The sequence below is a fragment of the Pundamilia nyererei genome, unplaced genomic scaffold, assembly GCF_000239375.1.
Source record: "Pundamilia nyererei isolate P.nyererei 1_Seehausen unplaced genomic scaffold, PunNye1.0 scaffold00601, whole genome shotgun sequence".
In the NCBI taxonomy this organism is placed as follows: Eukaryota; Metazoa; Chordata; class Actinopteri; order Cichliformes; family Cichlidae; genus Pundamilia; species Pundamilia nyererei.
Genome location: NW_005188002.1, coordinates 71,246 through 82,771, shown reverse-complemented (window position 1 = coordinate 82,771; position 11,526 = coordinate 71,246). Strand labels below are relative to the sequence as shown.

Sequence of the window (11,526 nt, the reverse complement as noted above, 5' to 3'; positions counted from 1 at the left end):
TTCCATAATACTACCAGTCTCCGACCTGTCTCCCCATGTGATGTCTGTGTTGTGTATGCAAGGTCGGGAGGGGGATCCCGGGGAGGTCCCATTTTGCTGCAGGGCAACTTGGATGTGACAAATAAAAGCATTCTTGACTAAAAAGAGGACTTGCTGCCATCAATTGCAATCTCTAGTCAGGAGCCTCTGAAAGAAAATGAAACCAGAGAACAAGAAAAGGAAGAAAAAGAGGACTCACCTGCATTGTCTTACAGGAATCTGTACAGACAATGCCTCCGATTAAGAAGAAGAAGAAGCGGAACTGGCTGCTTCACCTTTTCACTTAAATGGTCTCAACATTATGTCCTGGAAATCATAGTTATATACAACTAAATTGTCAGTGAACCTTTGAACCCCAGTCAGTCGAGACAGATGGCCACCCCTTCTTGGGCCTGGTTCTGTCGGAGGTTTCTACCTATTAAAAGGTAGTTTTTCCTCCCCACTGTCGCCAAGTACTTGCTCATAGGGGATTTGCGGGCTTCTCTGCAAATATGTAAATGGACGATTCGTCATCAAGTGAGGAATCATCCATTTAAAACATATTTGCCACTCATATTTAGTTGTATATAAATATGATTTCTGGAACACTAAGGCCAATTATAGACTAATTTGGACAATTGGAAACAAATAAATGAAAAAATAGGAAAAAATAGATGTCATTGTTTCATATAGATTGCAAATACGTCACCTTTTCTTTGTTACACTTGCAGTGCTTGTGGTCTTACATTCTTACGATTCTGTTCTTTTTATGAGAATGAAGGTAAAGATAAAGCCAAGAAACAAACAAATTTTCATAAGAAATCTTTTTTCTGCAATAAGGGAAATTAACACAGCAGTGTGTGTGTGTGTGTGTGTGTGTGTGTGTGTGTGTGTGTGTGTATTTCTGGTCCTTACACACAGTCAAAGCCAAACAAATCCCCCTCAATTGATGGTTAACAGACACATTTCCAGTGGAACCCTCTTCCACAAAGGGTCCACCTAATACACATAGTAGTTATTTCAATAATTAAGCCATGAGCTATAAGTGTTCCCAAAATGTCCTTACCCTTGATTACAGACTGTGCTGATGTCCTGAAACAAATGGCAGTTGCATTAGATAACTACAGAGCACTTTATAAGCTGCTACTTTAATGAGCATTGGGGTTATTTGCATTCAGTGTTTCAGTGTTTCTGACACAAGGGAAACAAATTCTGTTGGCGATACCTATCTTGGCACCTTCGTTGTGCAGGTGAAGCCACAGGCAAGATATGCTTCATCATATTTTCTAGTCTTTGGCTTGGAAGGAAGTTGGTTTGGAAGTCTAAGGAGCTTGGAAAGAAAAGCGTCTGGACTTCGTTGCTTGAAGACGTTTTGCCTCTCATCCGAGAAGCTTCTTCAGTTCTAAGGGTCAATGGTGGAGAGTCCCAGAGGTTTGGAAGCATATTTGGCGATGTCTTATCTTTTGCTTTGCGTTTGTGTGGGAGTCTAAGCATTCTTTTTTTAATTCATACCATGCCCCCTGCAATGGCTCTGCCACGTCATCCCTCAGGAGGGATATTAAATATGTCGGACAAAGATTGTTAAGCTTGGAAACTGTCATGAGCCGTGGTGCGCGGGCACGAAAGGATCCAGGCGCAGACTCCGCGCTAACAGAAAAACACTTTATTGTAACAACGAAAGGCAACCCGGGGAAACTAGAGAGCGAAACAGGAAACTAAAAAACAATGACACGAGGAAGCCGGGATCGGGACGGTGGGGGGCTGCAATAGAAAGGGGAGATGATTACTAGGGAGCCAGGAAACGGGGAAAACACATCAGGACTGAGTTAGAGTAGGGGGCTTACGATAGAACGGGACCGTGGGAGCTCGGGAGGGAAGTGTGGCAGTCCGTGGGGGCAGGAAGTCCGTGGAAATGGTGAGTGGGCCAGGTGAGCACCGCGAGATCCAGTTGAGCCGGAGAACAGGCAGGTAGCAGACGCCGAGTAGAAACCTGGACAGAAGTAGGCAGGTTAAACACAGTTCCAAACCAGCAGAGAATGCACGCTTTTCGTGGAAGTCTGGTTACCACTGTGGGGATGACTAACGGACTGGCGTGGAGCATCCGTCAGCGCCGGGTTAAGTAGATCTCCGTGTAGTCACCGTGATGGAGAGCAGGTGTGCTGGTGATGGCCCAGCCCGGGGGTGTGGCTACCCGAGCATCACGCATTCCACAGACACAGGACCACGGACCATGACAGAAAAAGAGGACAGCCCCAGAGAAAGATTCATGGATGTAAGGAAGGAGGTCATGGAGATGCTTGGTGTGAATGAAAAGGATGCTAGCGATATGGTGAGATGGAGATAGATGACGGAGTAGTCAGAAGAAGAAGTTTGATCTGGATTTACTAATATGGGAATGACTGGACAGCATCCCTTCTTCTTCTTCTTCTTCTTCTTACAATTTTAACAGCAGCTTGCATCCAAAGATGTTGCACTACTGCCATCTCCTGGGTTTTACTGTTACCTCACTTCCAAATCCTTAGATCCTCTGAACAGCGTCCCTCTTGAGAAGCAGCTCATTACAAAAAATAAACAAATAAAATAAAACAGAAATGCTTGCGCTTTCGTCCAGACTCCAGATCAGCAGGTGGCGGTAATGCTCCGGTAAGCTGACTTCCAGCGCAGTAATGCGAAGAAGTAATCGCAGGAGGAGACACCTCGGCCTGCAGCACTCAGTAGCCCGACAGTGGTCTGAAGCAGGACCATGCAGGTGTGATTTGTTGCATTCTGTGATTTAATGGTAAGTCATGTCAAAGTTCACTGCTCGAGTGACAGTTTGAACACTAAGATTCCTTTATGGATATATATATATATCGAACTGCAGTGCGTTTATACCACTACTATGAAGCGGCTAGCAGCAGTACCTCCTAGCGTTAGCTGTGTGGCTACAATGGTAATCCTCAGCTTTAGATGAAGGTAAAACGTGTGTGGCTTTCCTCCACGCTTGTTTTTAACGTTGTTGTTTTTTTTCGCTCAGCCTTTGTCAGCGCATAATGTATTTTATTTTAGTATGGCTTTCACAAAGTATGCTAACGAGACGACAATCGGCGGCATACAGCTTCTTTGTAAACCGGTACTCTTAAGCTAAACCGTAAACAAATCTCTTTGTGTTTAATGGCGATGGATGATATTTTCCGAAGCTTGTTACTTGTAATGGGGGAAAACAAGAGGAACAAAATAGATTTGCACGGTGTATTTCTTTCATAATCTGCAAAATTGATGTTTTGTTGTTGTTTTTTTGCAGTGTTAATTATATTGCTTCTAGGGCTGTGTGGCCAAAATGATAATCATGACTGTTTTGATTAATATTTAGCACGATTGTTCCTTTTTTTTAAGTGGATATAAATATTTTTGATTGTCAGGTAGATAACAGTGCTTTCACATCCACGTTGTGCAATATTGCCCTTACTGCGCAAGTTTTCACGTGAAAATGAAACTGATTCTCGGCTTTCACCTAAATGCTACTATTACACTGTGCTCCATTCCTTTTTCTCAAAATATCATTGCAGACTATCAGGCACTAATTCATCTGACCTGAATGCAAAATAGGAAAACTAAAAATGAATAAATAAATATGCTATCATTGAATGAAATCATCTGAGAAGAATTCAAGGCAGACTATGCAGAAACTTTAGTGTTTTAAAGGAAAAAAAATAATTGCTTGAGGAGATAATGTCTTTTTTCCTAAAGCCTTTGTTAATCACTGTATTTATTAGACATGTAGCTTTAGCTGAAAGGATTACAACTGCATTGCTGATTTCAGTGGAAATGATTTCTATGCATATCTGAGCTGTTGTTTCCAGTAACAACCATTGTTTTGTTTTTCCTGGCGTTCTTGCATTCATATATCTGCATCCTGAGTGTTTTCAGCCTGTTAAATAGGTTAGTTCTCTTACTTTGTAGCACAAACACAGCTTAACAGCATTGTTTACATATTATGATTCGTTTGAATTTAATTTTTGTGTGTTTGTTTTTATATCTGTAGGAACATGTTTCACAATCCACTGTTCATCTTATAGCTATGTTAGATAATTATAGTAGGTTAAATCACTTGCTGCTCTCTGTCTTTCCATGCCTCAACCGCATGTTTCTGAAGTGAAAGCAATTTAATATCTGTATATATGCTGCTCAGTCATTGCTATATAACACAAAGTCAGTTTCACTTCAGAACTATCAGTCAGTTCAGTTAGGAAGCATAAAATATTGTGAATCTCTTTTATCTTCTTTGGTGTAAATGAAAGTGAAAATGGATGCACTGGATTAGGCAGCAACAAGATAATCTGCAATAACAATGGTTTTGCAGTTGAGCAGTGTGTACATGTAACAGACTTGAAAGAAGTCACTTTCATTTGCTTCAAAGCAGGTGAAATTGACTCGCAATGGTTGATGCTTCCTACCTGGACAGATGTAACGGTGTAAAATTTACATTAAATATAGAAAGAATTGCATTCGTAGGACTGTTGTTGTATGTAACCAATCTAGGTACATGTTATCCACCTGATAGCTGATAAAAACAAGGTAAAAGACTTCCTAAACTGGGTAGCACTACATTACTTTGAACCAGTGGAAAATACACATGAAACTTTGACAAAGACCTTGGTGCCAAGATTGTGGTGTACTGCTTTTGATATATAATAGAGGCTGCACTGTCATCTGAGGTTACTTGTCTAACCAGCTCACTCGGGGTGCTTTGTTTTTGTCAGCATTGTCCTTTGTTGAAGATGTTTATTGATTATAATTTTACTGGTGGTGACAATCAAGTGTGCTTGTAAGGGAAGTAGGTTTTCATGAAAGCTGTTTGATTGTTTCTGATTCTAGACATAGTGGAGAAATTGAGTAAATAAAATACCCTTTTTGTCATTTAGGTGTGCAAAAGATAAGCAAATGTCAAATGAAAGCCAACAATATAGAGAGATTTCCCTGCCATTTAAAACCTGGGCACAAGGGGTGGGTGATCTGATCCGTGGTCCAATCTTCCTACTGTGTGATTGCCAATAATGAATGCCATTCCCAGCAAAGTAGAGAATGGGATTAATGCTCACCAATTAAAGTAGTATTATTTACCCTCAGTCCACAGCCCGTGGTGTAATTGAGCTTGTTTGAGTGAGGTTTTGTTTTTATACACAAATGAATGATTTAGGTTTCATAATTAATATCCATTAGTGGGTAGCTATTAAATGAACATCTAAGACTGTATTAAGATAAGATAAGATAAGATAGAACTTTATTAATCCCTCGGGTGGGTTCCTCTGGGAAATTCGATTTCCAAAAAAAGCACAGCAACGACCGAAGTTACAGTTACAGAATTGTTATAAATATATATATATACACACACACACACACACACACACACACACACACACATAAATACAGAAACAAATATAAATAAAATATTTAAAAGCTTCCTATTAGAGCTTAACATTATCCTGATTCTACTAATGTATATTTTTTAAAACAATTTTTTAAAACAATTTTTTAATAAAATGGCTCACCTGTCTCTTTACCCTTTCACTTTGCTCTCCCACACAGTCTTACACCAACAAATACACTTGATGAGAGGAGATTCTTACAATTATGAAATTAATTTCTAATCAAATTAACAGACAGAAAATGCCCAGCTTTTATTTATATATTTTTTCCCATTTGATAATGATGAACCAATTAAGCTGATCCACAATCGCCCATTTATTTCAAAGAAAGCAGGGATGCAGACTCTTGTGTCTTTTAGTGTCAGTTGTATGCAAAGATTAGATAAGAAAATACACCAAGTAAATAAATTGCAATGAAGAACATAATGCTAATATTAACATAATGCCTTAATTGGGAATCAAGTACAAAATCACCTTCATTGGCAATTGTTCCCTGAGATCATTATCTAATGGTACAAACGTATTGAGCACAGTGGTTATATATTTTAATGAAGTGTGCATGTCCATTTTTGTGTTCATAATGTAATCCATAAGCATCTGTTGAAGATGCCAATACTTTGGGAAAAGGGTGAGCATATCTGTTTACTGCTAAAGAATGTAATTGTTAATTATATACAGGGTGAACATGCATAAAAAGGTGCTCTTTACTTAATTTCTGGAATATCGTCATGTTCATTTTTCCATTGCCTCTTGTTACCAGCTGAGCCTTCCCACTTAGACTGCTTCCAAGTTCTCCTCCCTGAGTGTGACCTAGATTCAGTGGGGCTTTTATTGTCGGTGGTAAGCTACAGTCTTTCTCTGGTGCAAGAGTGTGTGTGTGAAATGTTGACACAGACACTGTAAAGTGCACGCAAGTGGGGTGACTGTCACTGTAATGTAGTCTTGGGTGGTTCCAGACTGTGTTAAGTACAGTGTTTGCTGGTCCAGAAAGGGAACTGTTCTGATTTACCAGTAACCGGCTCGAGTAAAATAATGAGCCAAAAACCAGAGGTTTTTTTACCATCCTGAGAGCATGGATCTTTTAAAGTTAAAAAAAAAAAAGTTGTTTTTTACTTGTGAAAGTAAAAATTAAACAGTAGGAAGTAGCTATAGATAGGGTTGAATTTAGTTATACATATAAAGAAGTTCATTTTTACGTGTGAAACTTCGTGCTAGCTGCTGTGATGCTTGAGCAAAGTTACCTAAGTGGTCACTTTGAGAAAACGGAAACTAAATAAATAAAAGTGAACATCATAAGGGACTGGGCAGTTGTGTTTTTAGATGCTGTTTTTTAATTGGAGCATTTGCAGCCCAGTATGACCGTCAGGACATTATGAAACTCCAATGATGTGAGCTACTTCTGGGAACATTTTCTCTTTATTCAGATACTTAACAGTATCAGCCACTTGGTGTACTTGTCCTTAGTTATTCCCATTTTGTTGTTGGGTAACATGAATCCAGGTGTTACACTAAATATTGAATTAGTAGCTTCTATTAATTTTAATTTGGTAATGACAAAGGCATTTAATTTAAAGTGCCTCTGCTGCATCAAGGGCAATGTCCAGTCTGCCAAGTAAGGTCTGCACTGGTGTCAAGATGGGTCTAGATTGATGAAATGATGTCTACTTGATCATCATGTAAGATACTGTTATTCAACAAGATGAGGGCTGGCACTTGGAATTCTAAAAGGGCAGATGGAGAAACTCAGTGACAGGCTATAAGCGACAGGCTAAGGCTATAGGAGCCAGTTGAGTTGGTTTGGGCATCTGACAAGGGTGTCTCCTGGGCAAGGTGTTCTGGGCATGTCCCACCGGGACGAGGCCCCGGGGAAGACCCAGGACACACTGGAGAGATTATATCTCTCAGGTGGTTTGGGAATACCTTGGTATTCCCCCGGACAAGCTGGAGGAGGTGGCTGGGGAGAGGGAGGTCTGGGCTTCTCTGCTTAGGCTGCTGCTCCCGCGGCCCTGGCCCAGATAAGCGAAAGAAGATGGATGGTCCTTACCAGACTTTCTTTCTTGTGTCTGTGAATACTGCAGCACCACCCATAGCAGACCTTTCCTCTACTGACCCCCTCCAGTCGCTGGGAGTGTGGGATGTCTATTCCCTGCTGGTTGGTGCTAGGTTTAATCAGTTGAAAAGAGGGGGCTGCACCTAAAAGTCACTGGTGCCCATAGTTTGCATGGAAGAAACTGACTTGTCTCACCATTAATTCTCCAAAATGTAGTAAAACTTAAAAAAAGTGAAAAGCGAACCAAAAAAACGAAAATGTTTGCCTTAAAAACTAAAAGTTCCCCCTTTATGAAATGCATTTGCAGCAAAAGGGTATAACTTCTATGAAGACAAGCCGAGGCGGTCACACTCAGTATCACTGCTTGTGGAAGCACTTTGAATTAGTTTGCAGAGGAGTTTGTGTCTTATATGCAGACAAAAATGATCACATAAGGTTTTCAGCACTGTACCCCTTTTTGTGACCAATTTCACACATGCAATCACCAGCAACCACTAACAACTTGTTGGAGAATACACATTGTTCTGTCAGGATAGGTGGTTGCGAGATGGTCACAGACCAGCCACTAGGCCTGTGTCACTGGGGACTTATTCAGACAGCTTTATCCGATAGACTGATTGACTATAGCCGAGCTCTGAAACATTTTCACAGTTAATGCACAGTTAATTGGTAATTGTGCTCTGAACTGCAGATGCCCCAGATGATTGGTCATTTCTGTTACATGTCTTTGAAGTCTACCTGAAAGACGCATGCATAGTTGGTGCATTATAATGCAAGTCTCAGTGGTAGAGTTCACGTGTTTGACCAAAAAAACTGTCACACACATGGATGCTGACACACTGTCTGACACAACTTACGTCATTTGGACCTTACCGGATCTATGGATACAGAAATTATAATAGGTTTTAGGCATGTTAAACCTCTATTGATCATCGTTTTTGCCTAGTGTAGATCATGGGAAATGAATGCTGACTTGCACTACTTGTCATACAGTTTGAATTTTAAACAAACTTCGGAGTCAGTTGTTTCGTAATACTTTTCTTTCATCCCTCCAGGTCCTAATCCAGCATGGAAAAGCAGAGGAGTCAACATGCATCTTGTGAAACACATCTTTTTCGAATACCAGGGTTTTGAGCAAACCCACTGATGGCCACATGGAGACCAATTTTCTTGGTGCCTGGATAGTTTTACTTGTACATACCGGTTAAAAAATGATGCCATCTGTACATGGACAAAATCATTTCATAATGGAAAAGCAGAAGTCTGGGAACAGTGCGTCTTCAGGCAATTCAGCCGCAGAAATTAACTTCATCTGCACTGAGTGCGGTGATGGATTCAGTCAGTACGCTAATGTATTGGCACATATGGCAGTTCATGGACCTTTGGAGTCATTTTCCTTTGATGGCTCATCCAATGGATTTGAAGTCCCCCGAGAATATGTGCTACAAGAAAATGGTACACTGACAGTTGTGAATGGTTTGACACAGTCACATTCTCCTTTGAAGCCAGTATCTCCTGGAGTTTTGCCATCACATTCACATTTCCCATCCTCTGTAAGGCCAGTATCTCCAAACGTAAAATCGCAGCCTGCTCCTCACAAAGAGGTATTCAGGCCAAGGCCGTCTGATGTGAACTCGGACAAGTCTCGCCAGGGACATTACCGCTGTGAAATATGTAATAGATCATTTAATAGCTTGCAGAGTTTACATCGTCACCAGCAATATCGAAACACAGAACGAGGATACAAATGTACTTTGTGTTGCAAAATCTTTGAAGATAGGCAGGATCTCAAGAGACACCTCCATGACCACTTAAATGAGAGGTTTCACTGCTGTCGTCTTTGTGGTAAGCGATTCCTGAAAGCAGATGCCCTGAATGCTCACCAGAAAGAAAATCACCCTATTTCCAAAGGTACTGCTCTGGGTAAATCTGAGAATAAACAGGAAAAAAAGCTTGAGAAAACATATCCTTGTAAGAAGTGCAAACTGAATTTTTTCTGGATGTCAGATTTCCAGACACATTCCCTCTACCATTGCAAGGGGAAAGAGCCTGATGCTTTATTTGCATCTGAAATCGAAATTGACATAAATTCTAAGGACCTACACAATGCGCAACTTGAAAACTGCCATAGTAATGGCACAGCGATTGAGATGCAGAATGGGGAGACTAAAATCTTTAGGCATTGTAGCGATGACTATGACTACTCTTTCAGAAAATATAGATGTGGTTTATGTGGGGATCATTTCCAGAAGTTAGCAGCTTTAAAGGAACATCATCTCACACATCAAACTCAGGAGGAAATTGATCAGATGAATCAAGAGTCCCAAAAACCTTTAAAGCAAAGAGTCCAACCTAAAGCCAGACGTAGAAGAGGGGGTAATCCAAATGGAAAGCTCCATCCGTGCAAGCACTGTCATCGTGTCTTTAATCATTCTAGTAGTTTGTCCCGGCACATGAGATATCATAAAGGTACAATGCACACATGTGTATTTTGTGGTAGGCATTTTCCTCAGCGCTGCGATTTGAGGAGACATGTAGTCATGTATCACAAAGCTGAATTGGATAAGAAGCCAGGTTTAAAACACTTGTACACAACTCCACCAAAAGGTCCTCCATACACTTCTCTTAGTAATAGTGAGAAAAACATGAGCCCTGCTAATGAAAACACCAAGAGCTCTTCTGACTATGAAGCTGTAGCTTCACCAGAGCAGAATCAAAATGATAAACAATCAGGAAAAGCAGGTAGAGTTAACTACAAGTGCCAGGAATGTGGAAAGAGATTTGGGCTGTTATGTGTGTACCAACGGCACTTGCGTTACCACAAAAAGGAACCCAACAAGTGTCCCCAGTGTCCAGCTCAATTTAGGAATTCCTCATCCCTTGAGCTTCATCTTCAGAATCACCCAAGCACTGAGGAAGTGGGCGATGCTGGACAAACATCTCATGGCACTGGTACTAGTGTGGATGTTGTCTTGGAAAAGGGTAATGCAGAGGACATAGAGGATGACTATATGGACCATACTCAAAATGATAAAGGAAGTTCTTCAGAGGCTGTCTATGAGTGCACAGAGTGTACTGAGACATTCTCATGCTTGGAGACGTTCCTTCAGCATCAGACTTCTCATGGTTCAGAAAACAATGGGTAACTATCCTGTCAGACGCATTTTTCATTATTCCTGCCAACAATTAAGCTGTAGGGAGTTGAGTCTTTTTGACTTTAGAATGCATCTAATTGGATAACTCTAAATATGGACTGTAAAGTTTGTTTGTGCTGGTCATTTTATATAAGTACTTTTATACATTTTTCGTTGGCATGCCATGAAAATTATGTTTGGTGAATTTCAGAGATTAAACTTGGAAATGAAGCACAAGTGGAGACCATACCAAATCCGTTCTTTATTAAAATCATTGTGAAAATGGGTTACAAATGCAGTGTTTGCGTGTGTATGGCTAGAATGCATATTTATTTCTATTTTTCTGTCTCAAACTATTGTTGCAGTTGAAAGTAAATATGTTGTTTTCTCCATTGTATTTTTAATGGTTACCTATGCTGTCAGTGTAAGTCAAATTGCTGCATTCATCTTTTACTATGTAACTTTTTTAAATCTTATGCATACTTCTTTATTTTGAAAGGATTGCATTGTCATTTAGTAGGGTAATTGTGCCAATAAAGTTGTACCAAGAAACAACTTAAGATCCTGTTTTGCTCTTCAAAAAATCTGTAGTTATGTTTTTCTTTTTTTTTCTTTTTTTTGCATTAACATAAGATAAGAAACCACTTCTGTTGAGGAAATATCGACACTTGTCTTTCTTTGGTTGCAATCTTTGATAGTCAAAAAAGTTATTAGTTGACAGCAGGTCACAGTGCAGTGTTAAAACTAGGGATGTTCCTGGCTACTTTAAGTAGAAGAACATGAAAAATCAGGCAAACTAATCTTAAAGTAACAAAACACTCAAACTGCCAAAACTGAGCATAATTAAAGTTAACCATTGTGCGGACAGTTGGTATGGTTTAAGAACCATTTAAAGCTGTTAATCACATTGTTCACA

At 40.1% G+C, this 11,526-nt stretch overlaps 1 protein-coding gene across 1 annotated transcript; it reads left to right on the top strand.

The window, feature by feature from the left end:
- The first annotated feature begins 2,517 nt into the window (after nucleotides 1-2,517).
- On the top strand, nucleotides 2,518-11,158 carry LOC102192202 (zinc finger protein 91). Its single transcript, XM_005754598.1, has 2 exons — nucleotides 2,518-2,797; nucleotides 8,532-11,158. The coding sequence occupies exon 2, from the start codon at nucleotides 8,688-8,690 to the stop codon at nucleotides 10,620-10,622; it is 1,935 nt and encodes a 644-aa protein (XP_005754655.1). The 5' UTR covers nucleotides 2,518-2,797; nucleotides 8,532-8,687; the 3' UTR covers nucleotides 10,623-11,158.
- Nucleotides 11,159-11,526: the final 368 nt, after the last annotated feature.